This window comes from Chionomys nivalis, chromosome 2, assembly GCF_950005125.1.
Source record: "Chionomys nivalis chromosome 2, mChiNiv1.1, whole genome shotgun sequence".
In the NCBI taxonomy this organism is placed as follows: Eukaryota; Metazoa; Chordata; class Mammalia; order Rodentia; family Cricetidae; genus Chionomys; species Chionomys nivalis.
The window spans coordinates 49,463,917-49,484,701 of record NC_080087.1 but is presented as its reverse complement, the minus strand read 5'-3'; the positions used below and the strand labels follow the sequence as shown (position 1 = coordinate 49,484,701).

The following is a 20,785-nucleotide window of genomic DNA, read 5'->3' as shown; positions in this document are numbered from 1 at the left end:
TATCATGCCTAAATCAAGCTGTCACACCCTTAAAGTTTTTCAGCCCCAGATCACAGTTCCTCCCAGTGTGTGCTTTAGGCTGAAGACTTGCTGGTCTTGGGTTTCTAAAACAAAACCGAAAGGGTCTGGTTCGGATTGGCTGAGCTAGGAAGAATGACAAATACTTCACCAAATCACAAAACTAGAGTTTTCTTCTTAGTTCCCGCCTTAGAATCGCAGCAACAAGGCTGCTTGATTTTTTTCAAAGCAAAGGCCAGCCTGGGGTTGCTATGGAGACAGGACGCTGCAACCTGCACAGCAGGTAGGACTGATCACTTGGAGAACTTAGCAAAGCTCTGTATTGCTTCCTTCCATAACTTCATTCTCCCTTCAACCAGATTTTTTTTTTTTCTTGAATCCTATGGAAAACTCCACTTTAAAGCAAGAAGAAGAAAACCAAGAGCCTGGGGAAGCAGAGAAGCCATGGGAAGGAGCGGCAGCAGCTTCTCCCCTGGATCCTGGTCCCCTGTCACCTGAGTACCTGGAAAAGGAGCAAAGGTCAGACACTGAAACCCAAGGCACAATGAGCCCCTCTTGGGGCCGCCAATCTAGAGCCAGCCTGTCTCTGGAAGACCTCATGGGACCAGGAGTGCCATCCTCCCCTCCTCTGCTTCCACTGGGGTCTCACTTCAGTCCTCCCCCGACTGCATCTACCCAGGACCCTGTGTCTTCATCACAGGCAAAGAAGATCCCCGGTGGGATTCCTGGCACTGCAACACCACCTCATTCTGATCTTTGGGAACCATATTCTGCTGCAAGACAATTATCTTCTTACTACACAAGCCAAACAGAGGAAAGCACCTCTGCACCCTCTCAGCCACCCCAGTTTGACTTGTGTAGGCCAGAGGATGCCAGCCATAACAAGCCCAAGCCTAAAGGGCTGAGCTTCGACCTTTTACAGGAAGAAGACTCAAATAGTAACTGTGATCCAGACCAACCTGAGTTTGAGACTAATGAAGCAGCTCCCAGTATGCTTGAGGTGGCTATTCAAAATGCAAAGGCATACCTACTGAGCACCAGCAGCAAGTCTGGTTTAAATCTGTAAGTATCCCTGGGAGTGGGGAGAGGGACAGCTTGACAAAGCAGGGCAGGGGCAGAGGGAGGGAGTGTCTCTGTGAAAATGTGTTGGAGACAAAAAAGGTAGAATTGGAAAGGATTGCATTTGGAAAAATAAAAGGTATTGTGTATGGTAGAATAAGCCTTTAATCTCAGGACCTGGGAGTGGAGGTAAAGGCAGGAAAATCTTTGTTATAGGTCTGCCTGGTCTACACAGCAAGGTCCAGGTCAGCTAAGGCAACACATTGGGACCCTATCTTAAAAACTATCAAACAGAGGAGAGGAATGACAAAGAAATTGAATTGGTGAGATAACGGTATCAAGCACTCAAATCCAGGCCCTGTTAATGATTCTTTCAGGTCTTTGAAGACCCTAGGCACATCATTCAGATATTTTCTGTTTGCTTTAAGCCTCATTATTGTTTGGTTTATTTACTCTTGACTTAGAAGGAGTTACAAAATCAGGAAATCTAAGCACCTACCCAGGGTGCCTCTAAAATATAACTGCCTACGATGACAGTGTGCACTCTCTAACCATCCCAGGACTTTCATAGATTGACTATATGTTCAGTCCCAGGCCATTGCTGGGGTGACCACCCATCCTGGTTTTCTTAGGGGTGTCCTTTTATGTAAGCACTTAAAAACATCCTATATTCTATAGGAAACCAGAAAACCTGGTTACTTAAAAAACCCTCCAGTCTCTCTTTTAAACATGGGGTAGCCAAATGTCCAGGTGTGCTCTTGACATTTCATTTTGGCTTTGAGGTGAGAACTCATAGTAGTTTAAGTTTCTAGACCTTTTTGCTTCCAGGATTACAGAATTATTGGTGAATTTTGTGGCTACATGCAATGTTAGAAAACACCAAATGGGGGCTGAAGAGATGGTGCGTGGTTAAGAGTACTGGCTGATGTTTTAGAAGACCCAGGTCAATTCCTAGTTCACAACTGATATATGAAGTTTTTCTGTATATGTGTTGCTTTTATTGGTTAATGAAAAAGGGAACTGTTGATAGGGCAGAGTAGAACTAAGCAGGAAGAACTATACTAAATTCTGGGAGAAAGAAGGTGGAGTAGAGAGAAGCCATGCAGCCTGTCAGAGACAGACCCTGGACAGAAACTTGCCAATAAACCACAGCCACGTAACAATATGCAGGGGTTAAATTGAGAAGTAAGAGTTAGCCAGTAAGAAGATAAAACTAATGGACCAAGCAGTGATTTAATTAATATAGTTTTGTGTGATTATTTTGGGTCTAGGCATCTGAGAACCTACAAGTGGCCTCTTACAATACACAACTGTCTGGAACTCCAATTTTAAGGATTCTGAAGCCCTTTTCTGACCTCCCTGGCATCAGGAATATACTGGTTTCACAGTTCTATGTGCAGCCAAAACACCCATACATCCATGTGTCCATTCATCCTCCATTCATCTGTCCATCCACTCATCCATCCATCCATCCAACCAACCAGCCAGCCGGCCATCTATCCATCCATCCATCCATTTATGTGTCCATCTATCCACCCATCATTCATCCATCCATTTGTTTATCTATCCATCCATCATCCATCCATTCATCTATTTATCCATGCATACATACATCCATAAATTCACCTATCCATCCATTCATCTGTTCATCCATCCATCGATCCATCCATCCATGCATCCATCCATTCATCTTTCCATCCATTCATCTATCGATCCATGCATCCATTCATCCTTCCATCCATCCATCCACCCACCCATCAACCATCCATCCATCCATCCATCATCCATCCATGCATTAGTCTATCCATCCAACCATCCATCCACACATCCACCCATCCATTCATCTACACATCCAGCCAGCCATCCACACATCCACTCATTCTTAATCTGTAAATCAGTATTGTGCAAGGAGAGAATTGTACAGTAGTGTGAAAAGCCCATTCCTCAACTTTAAAGCTGGTGCATAAAACTACAGAGTATGAATTGTGAACAAAATATGATTAATTAATGGGAGGGTAAATGAGTTTTACTAATATAATTGTGAAACAGAGTATATAAAAATGTCATAATTACCACTCCAAGAGAAGGCACATGTATAAGAATATTTAGGCAGCATGAATTGGCTTTGATGGAGGGGGGAAAAGGTCACAAAGTTGAGTGTGTGGATCTGGGAAGCATTGGGAGGGAAAGGGGAATATGATCAAAACATATGTAAAATTCTCCAAGAACTAACAAGAATAGTTTAGAATAAGAGAAAGAAGCAAAGAATTTGGTGATTTGTCTTTACCTGAACCTGGACAGATAACACTATGAAATGCTTTCTTTGGGAGTCCAAAAACATTGAAGCAAAATGTTACTTTAAAAACTTTGATGTAGGAGGTGAAGAGAGGGCTCAGCAGTAAAGAGCACTAGTTGCTCTTGCAGGACACCAGGATTTGGTAGCCAGCACCCACATGCTAGCTCACCACCATCCTTTAATTCTGGTTCTAGAGTATCCAATAATTTCTGACCTTCTCAGGAACCAGAATACAAATGATATACATGCATACATGTAAGCAAAACACTCACATGCATTAAATAAAATAAACCTTTAAAAAAGATGTAGGTGCTAGAGAAATGGCTCTGTAGTTATGAGCATGTACTGCTCTTGCAGAGGACTAGAGTTTGGTTTCTAGCACCAATATTATGTAACTCACAAAGCACCTACAACTCAGGATCCAGGAGATCTGGCATGGGCACCTGCTTTCACATGCACATACTCACATGCATAGACATCATTGGAAATCCTTTAAATATATAAGGTGGCAAGCACACAACTCTTAAAGAATTAACAGTATTTGATATCAGATTGTATTTGGTGAAGGCAAGGATAAGGAACAGGAAATAATTAAGGTAAGAGTAAAAAACATGCATCACTGTTCGTATATAGTCAGAAGATTTTAACTTCAGAAATGAAATGTGAAAAGAACTGATGTGTATTATATATCTTGCTGTTATGCTTTTCTCTACTAATTTAAATATCCACACCATATTAGAGGATTTACTGAAGAAAATTCTAGAGTTGGTTCTATCTGGAGTGGTAGAAATTAGCTTCTTTTCAAAATCTCTTAAGATTTCAAATTTTTAACTTTCTTAAAACCCAACTGAATTTGCATGAAAAATTTTTAAATGTTCATGATGTATATGTTATCTGGAATTTTCTCTGTTTTGTAGATATGATCATCTTTCTAATGTGTTGACCATGATATTAGAGGAGCGTCCTGCAGATGCTGTTGACATCATTGAAAATATAAGCAAAGATGTGAAGATGGCAAATTTTAATAAAAAGTTAGATACACTCCACAATGAAAATGAGATGCTTCCAGCATATGAAATAGCAGAAAAGCAAAAGGCTCTTTTTCTCCAGGGACCATTGGAAGGAGCTGATCCAGAACTGGAGGAGGAAATTGTAAGTGATCACCAAATATCTCAACACTATTTTAATGAGCACTGGAATCTCAGAGATGAGTGGGGCTTGCCTCATCAATACACCATCTTAGAGCTCTGTAAATAACTGTAAGTCATTACCAAATTTCTCAATGCTGCTAATGAACACTGGAATCTCAGGGATGAATGAGGTTGCTGATCTACTAAGTGAGCTCTAGACCAGCAATGAATTTATAGTGAGATTTTTTTTTTCTCACAAGAGAGGGTGAGAAGCCGGAGAGAGGGCTCAGTGGTTATGAGCACAGGCTACTTTTCCAGAGGACCTGGATTTGGTTCCAAGCACCACATGAAGGCTCACAACCATAACTCCATTCCAAGGGGATATAACACATACATATGGTACACAAACATACATGCTAGCAAAACACCAATCCACATTAAAATTAAGGCTAAATAGATTTTAAGGTAAGTACACACACACACACACACACACACACACACACATATATATATATATATATATATATATATATATATATATATATATACACATTTTGCTTCCTATCTTCAAAGAAAGAGAAGTGGAGAAAGTAGAGATAGTGTCAAGGCATAGAAAAGATGTAAACATTCCTCTTATCAATAAAATTTTAACCATGGATATTTGTTTTCCTAGGCAGAAAGCTCTCTGCCCAATGTGATGGAGTCAGCGTACTATTTTGAACAAGCTGGAGTTGGTTTGGGGACAGATGAGACTTACCGGGTGTTTCTTGCCCTCAAGCAACTTACTGAAACACACCCAATCCAAAGATGCCGCTTCTGGGGCAAGATCTTGGGTCTGGAAATGAATTATATCATTGCTGAAGTAGAATTACGTGAAGGGGAAGATGAAGAGGAGGTGGAAGAGGAAGGTGTAGCTGAAGAAAGGGACGATGTAGAAAGTGAAGCCGGGGAAGGCGAGGAGGACGAATTACCAAAGTCCTTGTATAAGGCCCCACAGGCAATACCCAAGGAAGAAAACAGAACAGGTACAAACAAGTACATCTATTTTGTTTGCAATGAGCCTGGAATGCCATGGGTGAAGTTACCATCAGTTACGCCTGCTCAAATTGTTACCGCAAGAAAAATCAAGAAATTTTTCACTGGACGACTAGATGCGGCCATCATAAGCTACCCACCCTTCCCAGGAAATGAAAGCAATTACTTAAGAGCACAAATTGCCCGCATTTCAGCAGGGACCCATGTCAGCCCTCTAGGATTCTATCAGTTTGGTGAAGAGGAAGGAGAAGAAGAAGAAGAGGTGGAAGGTGGCCGAGATAGCTATGAGGAAAACCCCGATTTTGAAGGCATCCAAGTGACTGACCTGGTGGAATCTCTATCCAATTGGGTTCATCATATGCAGTACATTCTTCCTCAGGTAGGAGTGTATTCGGGTAGTACGTAGATTTAGACTGAGATGTGTTCTGAGATGACCTGCTATATTTTACATATTGATGGTATTAATTTTGTCAACAGTTCTTTTATTCTACATGAAGCTCTCATGTCAAAAAACACTAAATGATTACTACAGACATGAAAACTAGTTTTATACAGTGGTTATATAGGGGCTCTGTGCCAGGAACACTGTATATAATCAATTATGTATTTAAATACATAGGAATCCATCCTCACCACAACCCCATGAAAGGTTGCAGAATTCCTTTTGTACAATGAGGGGTTGAGGCAGACAGGGTGGGAGAGATGGTAAAGCAACCTCAGTTGATTCGTTATAGAGTAAGGTGTGAGACAAAGGACCCAGAGCCCGTTCTGTGAAACACCTGCTGCACTCTTCCATCATGGGTAGAAAGTCTTCACTTCCATACAGATAATAGGTTCTTCTGAGGACTCTAGATAAGGATTATTGTCTGAGCAATTAGGACCCCAGGTTTATAACATTTAAAATTTTGTGATTAATAATAATTAGCATGGAAGGAAATTCAGCTAAAGAGCTGAATTTGAAAGTACATTATATACTTGTATTAAGCATTACAATGAAAAATATTTTGTTCAGTTACTCATAAATTGAAATTATGCTAATAAAAATAATTATTAAAAAGTACTATCGCCAGGTGATGGTGATACACACCTGTAATCCCAGCACTCAGGAGGCAGAGGCAGATGGATCTGTGAGTTCACAGTCAGATTGGTCTACAGAGTGAGTACCAGGACAGTCAGGACTACACAGAGAAACCCTATCACAAAAAGCAAACAAATAAAAAAAAACAAACGAAAAGTACAATGAAGGCCAGATGTATATAAACCATGTCACCAGGAATCTTGTGGCAATGTCTTACAACTGTTTGTATTTAAGGAATATTCTACAAATAAGGAAGTACAGGAACTGGACATAAGAGAGCTTGCTGCTCTTCCAGAAGACCCGAGTTTTGTTTCCAGTATCATTGACAGACAGCTCACAATGTCCTGCAATTCCAGGTCTAGGATATCTAATATGTTCTTCTGACCTCCATGGACACCTGCACACAGGTGTCACACGTGCGCACGCACATGCATAAACACACATGCACAAACACACATTTTTAAAAAGAAGGAATTGTAATGATGGATTTTAATTTTTTGAGACAGGGTCTAATTATGTATTCCTGACTAGCCTGGGACTTGCTTTGTAGAACAGGCTGGCCTTGAACTCTCAGAGTTGTGCCTGCCTCTGCCTCCTGAATACTGGAATTAAATGTGTGTGCCACCATGCCTGGCTTTAATGAGTGAATTTTAAAATGTTAAGTGATCTTAAAATCTTTCTGATAATTTCTAATCTAAAATAACATATCAATACAATTAGAACATTTCAAAAGAAATGAAAAAAGCATGCTTTTTAAAGTCACCATTTATTTTATTTATATAAAGTGTAGCAAACTAGTTGAATGTATTATTACCATTTCTGTAAAGATTCTGCCCATTTTAAAGATTGCATAGACCTTAAAGTTCTGTAACTTCAAGAAATGTAGAATTATTGAAATAACTAATACAGGTTTGTTGTTTTTCCTGAAGAAACCCAAATGGAAATAACACTTGGTAAAACCATTCAGAAAGAATAAAGTCAGTGTGGAAGCATGTGTCAGCAAGTCTAGCACTGGGAAAACTGAAGTAGGAGTGCAGTGGGATATTATCTGTATTTTGATAAATAAATCTTGCCTGAAGACCAGAGGCAAAGCTAAAGCCACTAGAGGTCAAGCAATGGTGATACACACCTATAAACCTAGGATTTGGGAGACTGAGTCAGATGGATCTCTATGAAGTCAAGGCCACCCTGAGCTACACAAGATCAATACAAAAGCAAATCTGGGTAGTGGTGTCTCACACCTTCAATCACAATCCCAGGGAGTCATATGTCCTTAATCTCAGCACTAGAGGGAATATAAAATGGGAGGAGAGAGGCTTAGTCTGCCATCTCCTAGTCTTGGTAGAGGTAAGCCTTCTCTAGTGGCTTGGCTGTTTTGTTTTTCTGGTTTTTGGGTTGAACCCCAATATCTGTCTCTGGCTTTTTATTATTTGTGCTACATAGGAGGATCATAGAAAGTGACCCTGCATCAGAATAGTTGGGCAAGTTTCCCATACAGAGAAGTCTTGTCTTGATAATTACCAACCATATATTCTGAATATATTAAGAATATTCTGACACTATTAAGTTTCTCTTTAATCTACTAAATGTTGCAACATTCATCTCCAGGGTCGCTGTACTTGGTTCAATCCTATACAAAAGAATGAGGAAGAGGAAGAAGAAGAAGAAGACGAAGAAAAAGAAGACAAAGGAGAAGAGCTTGACTATATAGAACAGGAAGTGGGGCCTCCTCTTTTGACACCAATCTCTGAAGATTTAGGTAACTTTACACACTGTTAATGAGGATTCATAAGCTATATATTACACATGTGTGGTAAACTTGCAACCGCTGGAAACCCTAAAGACGGGCAGAGAGCTAGGTCTCATCCCTTATCTCTGCCCTGGGTTCTGTAGGGTGGGAGTAAAGAAGGCTTTGGGCTATACTAGTGCTTTGAGAGCAGCTGAAGGATTGGTGCAGAGAGGAAACGTGGATGGGCTGTAACTAACAGGAAAGGCTGACATCATTCTTGTCTTGCCTTCAGTATACCACAAGCATGTGGCACAGCTATGGTACAATGTTATGCGTGGTCTCTAATGAATGTCTAATCTTTATTTGTCTCTCTGTTGTTTCTTCCTATTCTGTTTTGCTTGCAACTCTTACTAGGTTTTTCCCATAGTAATGATTTGTCTTTTCTTTGGTGATCAAACTATTTCCCCTGACTACATAAACTTCTTCTCCTTTAGTAAAGCCTCCATTGCAAAAATGTTTGTACATATTTACGTGTTTGTAAATATTTATACATAAGCTATATATGTGTGTGTGTGTGTGCGCATGCGCACACGATATATATATGTATGTGTATATATATATGTGTGTATATACACATCGATACAATTATATTGCCCTAGGACACTCATAAAATACTCTCTTGAAACAGGTAGTAGTGGCTCATGCCTTTAATCTCAGCATTTCGGAGGCAGAAGCAGGTGGATCTCATGGAGTTCCAGGCCAGCCTGGTCTACAAAGCTACTTCCAGGATAGCCAGGACTGTTACACAGAAAAACCCTGTCTTGAAAAAAAAAAAAAAAAAAAGAAACCTCTATTGATTTTTATATCAAGCTTCTCTTTTATCTTTTTACATTTTAAAACTTTGTTTCATTTTACATAATAGGCCCATTCCCCTCCCTCTACCCATCCCATCCCCCAATCACTCCTCAGAAGAGGTAAGCCCTCCCTTGTGGAGTCAACAAAGTCTGATGCACCAAGCCCCTACCCCCTGTATAAGGCATCCCATCATAGAGAATGGGCTACAGAAAAACAATTCATGTACCCAGGGTGAGTCCTGGACCCAATGCCAGGGGTCCTCTCAACAGATCAAGCCAGATAACTCTCATTCACATTCAGAGGGCTTATTTCTGGTACATGCAGATTCCCTAACTGTGAGTCCTGAGTCCCTAAGCTCCCACTAGCTGAGGTCAGTTGTGACTGTGGTTTTCCCAAACACGGTTATGACTGGCCCTTGTCCTTATGATTCCTTCTCCTTCTCTTCAACTAAACTACAACCCAGTGTTTGGGTGTAGATCACTGCATTAGCTTCCATCAGTTACTGAATATAGGTTTTATGATGACAATAAAGGTAGTCACTAATCTGATTAAAGGGCAAGGCCCTTTCAGACACGCTCTCCATATGACTAGTAGTCTTAGGTGGGGTCATCCTTGTTTAGAGAAACACCATAATGACTTCTTCTATCAACGTCTTTCATTGCTCTCCCCCTCTGTCCCTCCCCCAACTTGGTCTTCTTAATCCCTCGAGTTCTCATCCCCCATCCTCTCCCTTCTACCTCTTCCCAGGCTGCCCAGGAGATCTTAACTATTTCCCTTTCCTGGTGCCTTCCATGTGTGTTCATCTTAGAGTCCTCATTTTTGCATAGTTTCCTGGGTTTGTGGATTGCAGCCTGTTTATCCTTTGTTTCATGTCTAATATCCACTTATGAGTACATGCATACTGCTTTTGTCTTTCTGTGTCTGGGTTACCTCACTCAGGATTTTTTTCTACTTCCATCCATTTGCCTACAAATCTCAAGATGTCCTTGCTGTTTTACAGCTGAGTACCATTGAGTAAATGTACATCAGAATGACTAAGATCAAAAACACTGATGACAGCCTATGCTGCAGAAGATGTGGAGTAAGGGAATGCTCCTCCACTGCTGGTGGGAGCACAAACTAGGACAGACACTTTGGAAATCAGTATGGCATTTTCTCAGAAAAATGGGGATCAACCTGCCTCAAGTCCAGCAATACCATTCTTGGGCATATACCCAAAGGATTCTCAATCACACCACAAAGGCAGTTGTTCAACTATGTTCACAGTAGCATTATTTGTAAAAGCCAGACTTGGAAGCAATCTAGATGCCCCTCCACCAAAAAATGGATAAAGAAAATGTTTTAACTTTTTATAGCAAATGTTGATGACTGTTCCATATTTATAAAAATCACTTCAGTTACCAGTAGATTCTTGTTCTGTTTGCAGCTTATAACTTTCTCATTGGGTTCCAGATATTCAGAATATACCCTCTTGGACAACACGGCTGTCCTCAAATCTCATTCCACAGTATGCTATTGCTGTCCTTAGATCCAATCTTTGGCCTGGAGCATATGCCTTTTCCAATGGCAAGTAAGTATCTGGCCACTTACAAAGCCATTTGTAACCAAACTTCACAGCTTATATTTTGGTGAGTGCAAAACCAAAGTCAGCCCCACCAGAACATAAAGCTGGGAAATGATTTATTTACCCGCAGCAGGTAAGCAGGATATTGAAACCCATTTTAATGCACCTATCTGGCCAAAGGATGGAAGGATGATGCTTTTGTCCAGGGAGCCCATACATTTACCCAAGGCAGAGACAGTCCTGTGTATAGTGTAAGCAGGGCATTCCCAAGCATATTCATTCAAAGTCACAATCCAGGAAGGAATGATTACAGACATATTTTGAGTTATGTTTAGCTGAAATTCATAAATAACATGGCTTGGGATTTGAATCCTAGACAGGAATGACTCTGGGTGTTCTCAGCTTGCATGCTAAACTTTAGATAGAAATAAAAGATTCACTGAAAGTACATTCATATAAGTATTTGGCTTTGAAAGTCTTGCTTAGTGTCTGACAATTCTAATTGTTTAGGCTCTGGAAATTATGTTATCACAGTTGTTGTTAGTACTGTCTTAACTCCTCTTTGGCATGTTAGATATATGGTGTGTGATTTATTAAAATTATTTCTGTAATATAGTAAAGATAAAGTTCAGAGCTAGAAAATTCAGGGTTGTACTTTATCATCTTAATTATCCCATTTATCTATAATGGACTGGTTTTATATTACTCACTCAGTAATTTAGTAGAGAGTTTATCCCTTGCTGCAAAAAACACAGTTTCATTTGTCTTGTTTCTGTTTCTTTCTTAATTAGTATCAGAAAGCACAACTGAACAGGTAAAAGCCAAGCTGCCTTGGTTAGACTAGCCATTAATGCCCCATGTTCAGGTGTTAGTTGGCCAACACAAAACACACTTCGTGTGTATGTGTCTGATCCATTGTTTCTAAGAAAGAAAATTGATTTGGATGCACGGGGCATTTGGAAGGAGTTGGAGAAAAGAATATGATGAAATATATGAAAAAAAATTAGAAACCACAGTTAAAACAAAAGTGAAAGCCAGTGGCTACAGGGAGTTTGACTAAGCTCCAGTGAGTATATGGGCAACATAAATTGGACATGTGGGGTTCTTTCTTCCTTTTGTGGGGGTCACAAGGGTTGGGAGTAGACTTGGAAGGACTGCAAAGTGAGTATAATTGGGGTGCATAATGTGAAATTCCCAAATAATCAATAGAAATATTATATTGGAAAAAAAAACAAGTAAAAGCCAAGCTTTTAATTATTTACCATGATAATATGAGGAAGAGAATTTTGACCTTCCCCCCCACATTATTCTCTCCTAAGGATCAAATGGATTTGCAGAATTGTGTATGTCACTGATATGTAGTCATCTCTTTGAGAAGGAATCCCATGAAAAAGACTGAAGAAGTTTAATGGAGGTGTAGGTGGGATCATGTGAAGGGGTGGGCCTTCCAGCCAGAGACAGAACACTGAGAATGGATGCTCTTTACTTAGGGTTGCATGACCAGCCTTGGGGGCAGATGAAGGTTCTTGAGTTAGGGATACATGACAAGCCTTGGGGGCAGAGTTCTTGACTGAAACTCCCTCTAGCAAAGGGGGAGGGGTCTGTCGACTGGTTATGCATCATGTCCTAAGTGAGGTGAGGCCTACAAGAAAAAGCATCTGCAATTTCCTATGACCATGCCTGAAAAAAAAAATAACACATCAGTTTTTAGCTACACCTCTTAGTCTTCACCCAGCCAAGGCTAGCAACTTTTGAACTTTGTAGAAAATTTCTGGAAAAAAAATTAAATAATTGAATAACTGAAGAAGACCCTTTCTTGAGGAAGGTCTAGATACAGGGTGCATTTTCGATCTGGCTGGTTTATTTTAAACTTAATTTTATGCACATTGGTGAAGATGTCAAAGCCAATTGTGAGCTGCCATGCTGGGAATTGAACTCAGGTCCTCTGAAAGAACAGCCAATGCTCATAACCTCTGAGCCATCTCTCTAGACCTCTGGCTGTTTTCTATATCCAACTTAGCAATTTAGTAAAAAATAATTTCTAGTAGTTGATGAATTACTGGGGACAATTTCACTCTGGCAATTTAAATGCTCTGTTTTAAAAAACAAAAAACAAAACAGAATTCCAAGATATAGTAGCAAGACCTTATTAGTATAAAGGGGTCAACCTTCCTAAAGAGATATGACTTTATTTTCTTTTCACTCACAGAAAATTTGAAAACATCTACATAGGCTGGGGTCATAAGTATAGTGTGGAGAATTACGCACCCCCAGGCCTGCCACCAGTCTACCAAGAATACCCCAGTGGACCAGAAATTACAGAAATGGATGATCCCAGTGTGAGTGAAGAACAGGGTTCCAGGGCCTCACAAGAGGCCACTGTACTTTCAGCTGAGGAGAATGAAGAAACTGACGATGAAGACGATGACAATGATGACTAACACAAAGTTAGCCCAGTCTGATGTGGCACTGACATTTTACGGGGACTCATTTCATACACATACACACATTTGTGTATGTTGGAAATGATGATATAAAATATCATTCCTTTAAAGTTATTTAAGTGGGGGATTAGGGTGGGGGGAGAGAGGTGGCTCAGCGGTTAATAAATATTTTGCCCTTGCCGAGGACAGTAGTTCCCAGCACCCAAGTCAGGTGGCTCAAGGACTAGTCCCAATGTCCTTTCCTGCCCTCCACAGCAACTGCATGTGTGCATGAGTCACATGTGTTAACACACATATAGTTAATCTTTAAAAAATGTTTTAAAAATTAGGTGTAGTAGGGAGCTGCGGGCCTCTTCCCACAGCCGGGCTCATGGTTGCCTGGCTAGCTTATGCCCCAAAATAACGACACACAAACTCTATTCTTTTAAACACTGCTTGGCCCATTTCTGTTCATGTATGTAGCACCCCAAGGTGCGCTTACCGGGAAGATTCTAGCCTACGTCCATCCTGGGTCGGAGCTTCATCGTGTCTGCTCTGGAGAGGAGAGCATGGCGTCTGTCTCTCCGAGGAGCTGCCCTGCATCTGAGCTCACTTCCTCTTCCTCCCAGCATTCTATTCTGTCTACTCCACCCACCTAAGGGGTAGCCTATCAAATGGGCCAAGGCAGTTTGTTTATTGACAAATGACCTTCCTGCATCATTTCCCTTTTTTCTGTTTAAACAAAAAAAAAAAGGAAGGCTTTAACTTTAACATAGCAAAATTACATATAACAAAACAGTTATCAAGTCAAAATTACAATATTTACATCTCTTTTATCTTTATCATAACTAAGGAAAACTATAACTATAACTATCTATCTATTATTCAACTCCATCAAAGACTCCAGAAGAATACAATATTACCTAAGCAAACAAAAAGTAAGCAACTTCTAAACTCTAGAAATGACAGAGACATCTCACTGCCTGGACAGTCACCCAAAGTTCCTCTGTACCGTTGGGGCATCCATCTTCGGCCTAAAGGTCCATAGTATCCAGAGACGTTTCCATGAAGCAGGAAATTTAAAGGCAGTTCAGTCACTATCTGCTGTGTCCTGCAGAATGTCTCGCAGACTCTTTCATGAATCAGGAACCCCGAAAGATCATCTCACCTTTAGGCAAGTTCAGCAGTCCTCTCTCTGCGGGTTCTTTGTGTCCAGTTTATAAAATAGTCCAGGCAAGAGCAGTTTCTTGCCCAAATGGCTATCAAACTCCATAAGGTGCCTCTTCGATGCCCGTCTTCTTTCTTCTTGAAGTAGATTGGTGCTGCCAGGAGCAGAGTGTCTCATTGTCATGAAAAACCCTAAGTTATTAAAGCACTTAAAATGCCATATTTTATAATCTTTGAAAGATATGAAGAATGTCTATCTAAAATATAAGCATGCACATCTAGAAAATCTAACATGACTACAAACTTGACTATTATTGATAATTATCCATTAACAACCTATAGACATTACATTTTTAAGTGAACTACACAATCACAATACCTTAATCAATATCAGAAATACATATACATATAATAAAATTGACCTTAAATTAATATCAGTAAACCAAGATTCATATCAATGCAAATTATTCACATCTATATCATCTCCCCCTTTAAATGTAAAAGAACATTTATAAACAATATATGGGAACATGGGCGCAGTTTTTTCTCTCCAAACTGCTTCCTGCTGAATGGGGGCGCTGTTATTCGGGTCTTTTATGGGATAACCTGTCTGCTAGGTTCATCTCAGTTGGCAGTTGAGCGAAGCAATTTTTTAAGGGTGTTCACAGCAACCCTTCAGGAGGGCGTGGTCTATCATACCATATCGTGATCAAAGAAGCAATCCACAGTGTCTCATCTTCTGTGAAAACAAAAGAAGAAACTCTTTTCCAAAGTATCATATCCTTAGATCCAAATTCTGAAGTCAAGGTATTTTGAAAATATCTATCTTGGATTAGTTCAGCAGCATTTATAAACAAATATCTTTTAGCAGATGTTGCTCTTTCCTCAGCATTCAAACAATTCAAAGAGAGCATAATAGCATACAGTATCAAGATTTTCTGTGTACTTTCCATCTTTGTGCGGCTTTATTTTAACTCTATTTTGTTTATTTTTACTTTTGTTTTATATTTTCTGTATATCTTTGTCCTGGAATAACTCTTTAGACCAGGCTGTCCTTGAACTCTCAGAGATCTGTCTGTCTCTGCCTCCCAGGCATTGGGATTAAAGGCGTGTGCTACCACACCTTGAAGTCACAGAGGTCAATCTCCCTCTGTCTCCTAAGTGTTGGGATTAAAGGTGTGTACTACCACACCCAACTGCTTTCTTTCTTCCTTATTTTACTTTTAGGAACTTTAACTTTCAGCCTGCATATATTTTTAAACACACTGTAAATCATTTAAAGTTTTCTTTGTCTTTGAATCTCTCTTTACTGTATATCTCTCTTTTTCTGACCACATGAGTCTTTAATTTACTGAGCAATATCAGTAGGACGAAAGCCGTGGCTTTGACGGCTGGATCCAGCCATTCCTTAGCTTTCCAGCCTCATGGCTGAGGTACCGGCTGTAGTCATGTTTATCACCACAACTCTGTGGCTTTTCAAGGTCTTTGCCAGCAAACAAGCTGCAATACTATATCCACAGACAACATTCAAGTCCTCTCTCTGTAGTCAGCCCTCCTGCCTCAAACAGTCAAGAGTTTGCCCTGGCAGGATGGCCCAGAAAGCCGGCATTTTAAAACAGCACAATTTTTTTCCTGCTATGGCTGAAAACCGAAAAGCATGCCTTCAGCTTTTCACCAACACCGTTTTAAGTGTTTCATGGCAGGACCTCTTAAATGAGCTGCAAGGTTTCACAGCTGAAGCTGAGTCAGGAAGCCTCTCTTAGATGAGAGTACTTGCTTGCATCTAGCAAGCAGAGCAGACCCAAGAAATTGCTGCTACCAAGAAAAAACGCTTTACTCTATTCTTTCCCAAGCTTTTTCAGGCTTTCTGTAGATTCAGTGCCCCATGTCTGGGCGCCATCTGTAGTAGGGAGCTGCGGGCCTCTTCCCACAGCCGGGCTCATGGTTGCCTGGCTAGCTTATGCCCCAAAATAACGACACACAAACTCTATTCTTTTAAACACTGCTTGGCCCATTTCTGTTCATGTATGTAGCACCCCAAGGTGCGCTTACCGGGAAGATTCTAGCCTACGTCCATCCTGGGTCGGAGCTTCATCGTGTCTGCTCTGGAGAGGAGAGCATGGCGTCTGTCTCTCCGAGGAGCTGCCCTGCATCTGAGCTCACTTCCTCTTCCTCCCAGCATTCTATTCTGTCTACTCCACCCACCTAAGGGGTAGCCTATCAAATGGGCCAAGGCAGTTTGTTTATTGACAAATGACCTTCCTGCATCAATTAGGTATGCTGAAACACACCTTTAATCCCAGCACTTGGGGGGGGGGCAGAGGCAGTAGGAGCTTTTTGAATCCAAGGCCACCCTGGTTAACTTAGCGAGTCCCAGGATAGCCAGGGCTACATAGGGAGACCACGTCTTGAAAATAACAAACCTTGAAAAAAATATATCACATTTGAGAATGCATATAAAGAGCTGCTGTACAGGAAGTTGCCCAGTAGATTTTCCAGCTCATATGAGCACATCACTGTTTTAATAGCTACAATTCAGGTAATTAACACTTAAGTAATCCTGATTGGGAAAGATCTCTCCAACAGGATTTCATTATGTATCTCTGGTTGTCTTGCAACTAACTCTGTAGACCAGGATGACCTCAAACTCACAGAAATCTGTCTGCCTCTGTCTCCCAAGAGCTGAGATTAAATTGTGTACCACAATGCTCAAATTTAATTTCAAATTCAGCAAGTATTGAAAGTTATAATTCACAATGCTTCTTGGAAATGCCTAGATTTTGAGTGTCAAGGCATATGGAATTTAAAACTTTGATAACCAGGGACTGGAGAGATGGCTCAATGGTTAAGAGCACTTATTCTTGTTGTTGCAGAGGACTTGGGTTCAGTCCCCAGAAATCAAAGTGGGCAGCTAAACAACTACCTGCTAACTCCAGTTCTGTCAGATTTGATACCTCTTCCAGCTTCCAAAGGCTACACACAAGTGCACACACACCCACATAAAAATAAATCTTTACGAAATTGTGACAACTGTGTTACTTTTAGAAAGCAATCAGCAATTTACACTTTTCCACCTCCCTTGTCATAGAGTGGGAGATTGTAGATCATTGGACTATAATTTTGAGTAACACTGTGGTAAATCAGAAGGTGTCTATTCAATACTTGAGCAGATCTAAAATATTTATGAGTCACTGCATAGACTACTATGGTGGAATCGCCACATGGCTGTGGCTTACCAGATAAAAATCTGTCTGGCATCTGTCTCTGGAGGGCCTACATGGCATCTACTTGATCCACCTTCATTCTCCCAGCATTCAGTTTAGTTTTCCCCACATAGCTCTATTCTACCCTATAACAGGCCCAAAAGAGTTTCCTTATACATTAACCAATAAAAGCAACACATATTCAGAAGGACTTCTGACATCATTTCCCCTTTTTAGTCTAAATAAAAAGGAAGGTTTTAACTTTAACAAAGTAAAATTACATATAACAAAAGAGATATCAAGCAAGAATTACAGTTACAATATTAATATATACTTCATCCTTTATATAACTAAGGAAAACTATAACTATCTATTCTCCAACTCCAAGGGATCTGACATCTTCACCAATGTGCATAAAATTAAATTTAAAATAAACCAGCCATATCTTGTAAAAAATGCACCTTGTATCTAGACCTTCTTCAAGAAAGGGCCTTCTTCAGTTATTCAATTATTTAATTTTTTTACAGAGATTTTCTACAACATCAAAGACTATAGAAGGATATAATATTACCTAAGTAAACAGGAAGTGTGCATTGTAAGCACTTCTAAAACGTTAGAATTCACGAAGACATCTCGCTGCCTGGACAGTCACCCAAAGTTCCTTTGTAACACTGCAGCCACCCATCTTCATATAGTCCATAGTATCTGGCAGACTTTTTCATGAAGTAGGAAATTTCAAAGACAGTTCCACCTATATTGACAGTTTGTCAGTCACTTTTTTTCTGTGTCCTGCAGAATGTCTAGCAGACTCTTTCATGAAGCAGGAACCCAGAAGAATCATCTCACCTTTACACAAGTTCAGCAATCATTTTTCTGTGGGCCTTGCAGGTCTAGTTCATACAGCATAGTATCAAGCAGTCCAGGTAAGAGCAGTTTCTTACCCAAATGGATAATCAATGCCATAAGGAGCCTCTTTGGTGCCCGTCATCCTCTTGAAGTAGCTTGGTGCTGCCAGCAACAGATGTGTCTCATTGTCATGAAAAGTTCTAAGTTTTTAAAATGTTTAAATGCCATATTCTGTTAGTCTTTGAAAGATTTGAATAATACCTATTTAACTGAAATTTATCTATGTCTAGAAAATCTCACTAACATGACTTATAAGCTTGACTATTATAGATGACTACCTATTAACCTATATTTCTTAATTATACATTACATCTTTAAATGAACTGCATAAACACAGTACCTTAATCAAGAGCAGAAATATATATACACAGTATAACAAAATTGACCTTAAATTTGTATCAATAAACCGAGATCCATACCAATGCAAAGTATTCATGTCTATATCCTATCCCACTTTTGTGGGACAAATGTCTATATTCTGTCAATTATATTTTAAATAAATGATGATTGGCCAGTAGCTAGGCAAGAAGTATAGGTGGGACAACCAGACAGGAAGTTGAGGCAGGTCAATGAGAACAGAGTTCTGGGAAGAGAAAACCCAATTCTCTCGGCAGTCGTGACCCAGCCACAGAAGAAGCAAGATGTGACTGCCTCGCTAAAAAAGGTACTGAGCCATGAGGCTAACATAGACAAGAATAATGGGCTAATATAAGTTAAAAAGTTAATAAGAAGCCTGAGCTAATGGGCCAATCAGTTTATAATTAATGTAGACCTCTGGGTGATTTCTTTGGGACTTAACAACTGTGGAAACTGGGCAGGACAGAAGCCCCAACAACAAATGGCACCCAACATGGAGCCAGGTGTGACAGAAACTCAGTCAACAAATGGTGCCCAACGTGTAGACTGCACCACATAAAGCCTGGGAGAGGTTGGGAAGTAATTCTAGACAGAAAAGAATAAAGCATGGCTTCTTGGTAGCAGCAATTTCTTGGGTCTGCTCTGCTTGCTTGACGCAAGCAAGCCCTCTCATTTAAGAAAGGCTTCCTAACTCAGCTTTAGCTGCAAAACTTTGCAGCTCTTTTAAGAGGCTGTGTCAAGAAACACTTAAACGGAACTGATGAAAAGCTGACCACATGTGTTTTGGTTTTCAGTCATAGCAGGAAAAAAGCCATGCTGTTTAAAATGCCAGCTTTCAGGACTGTCCTGACAGTGTAAACTCTCTTTCAGGCAGGAGGTCCAGCTACAGAGCATTTGAGTGTGGTTTGTGAACACTCTGTTGCAGCTTGCTTGCTGGCAAGGACCTTGAAACACCATAGAGTTGTGGCAATAAACATGGCTCCAGCCAGTACCTTACCATGAGGCTGGATTCTCAGAAAGCTAAGGAATGGGCTTGATCCAGCCATCAAAACCGTGGCTTTAATCCTCTCCATACTGCTTAGTAAATTAAAGACTTACGTGTCAGAAAAAGAGGTATACAGTAAAGAGAGTCTCAAATAAGAAGAAAACCTCTAAATGTTTTACAATGTGTTAAAAATATATGCAGGCTTGGGAGTGAAAAGAAAAAGGTTAAAGTCCTCTTAAAAACAGAGAGTAGTTGGGTATGGTGGCACACACCTTTAATCCCAACACTTGGGAGACAGAGGCAGATAGACCTCTGTGAGCTCAAGTTGTGGTGGCATACACTTTTAAACCCAGCACTTGGGAGGCAGAGGCAGGCAGACCTCTGTGAGTTCAAGGACAGCCTGGTCTATAGAGGGAGTTTCAGGACAGCCAAAGATACACAGAAAACCTGTTTTGAAAAGCAAAAAAAAAATAAAATAAAATAAAATTAAAAAAAAATAAAAAAATAAAAACAAAACAAATAGAATTTAAAATAAAGCCAAGTAAAGACAGAGAGTCTGGATACTGTATGTTATATACTCTTTGAACTGTTTAAATGCTGTGGAAGGAGCAAGAGCTGCTAAAAGATATTTATTTATAAATGCTGCTAAATTAATGCAAGATAGGTATTTTGAAAATAACTTGATTTCAAAATTGAAGTCAAAAGGTATGTTACTTTGGAGAAGAGAATTTGCTTTTGTTTCCACGGGAAATGAGAAGTTGTGAATTCATTCTGAGTAAAGAAAAATCAGGTTTGATCAAGGAAGACCACCTAAGAAATCTCCAGTAGGAACAGATAGCCCAAATGTCTGAGTTCTATATCCAGAAGAGATTCAAGCCTGCTGCTTGAGATGATCAAGACTCACAGAATACTCCAGTCAGGACTTGAAAATAATTCTAAATTTTCTCTAGGTCTCCATTAGATTATCAGCGCACCCAACG

The 20,785-nt window shown here is 40.1% G+C and overlaps 1 protein-coding gene across 2 annotated transcripts; it reads left to right on the top strand.

The window, feature by feature from the left end:
- The first annotated feature begins 323 nt into the window (after positions 1–323).
- Positions 324–19,206, top strand: Rsph4a (radial spoke head component 4A). Of its 2 annotated transcripts, XM_057762795.1 has the most exons (7): positions 324–1,080; positions 4,291–4,525; positions 5,177–5,917; positions 8,225–8,375; positions 10,653–10,770; positions 12,974–13,537; positions 16,630–19,206. In XM_057762795.1, exons 1-6 carry the CDS (start codon positions 401–403, stop codon positions 13,203–13,205), a joined length of 2,157 nt encoding a protein of 718 aa, XP_057618778.1. In that variant the 5' UTR covers positions 324–400; the 3' UTR covers positions 13,206–13,537; positions 16,630–19,206. The 2 variants fall into 2 exon arrangements, with proteins under 2 accessions (XP_057618778.1, XP_057618779.1); XM_057762796.1 differs by lacking the exon at positions 16,630–19,206 and having other exon boundaries at positions 10,627–10,770; positions 12,974–13,124.
- The last annotated feature ends 1,579 nt before the right edge of the window (positions 19,207–20,785 follow it).

Coding starts and splice junctions, on each gene's coding strand:
- Rsph4a (XM_057762795.1), top strand. CDS start 401: ATGGAAAACTCCACTTTAAAGCAAGAAGAAGAAAACCAAGAGCCTGGG. Junction 8,376..10,652: donor ACCAATCTCTGAAGATTTAG/GTAACTTTACAC, acceptor ATTGGGTTCCAG/ATATTCAGAATATACCCTCT. Junction 10,771..12,973: donor TATGCCTTTTCCAATGGCAA/GTAAGTATCTGG, acceptor TTTCACTCACAG/AAAATTTGAAAACATCTACA.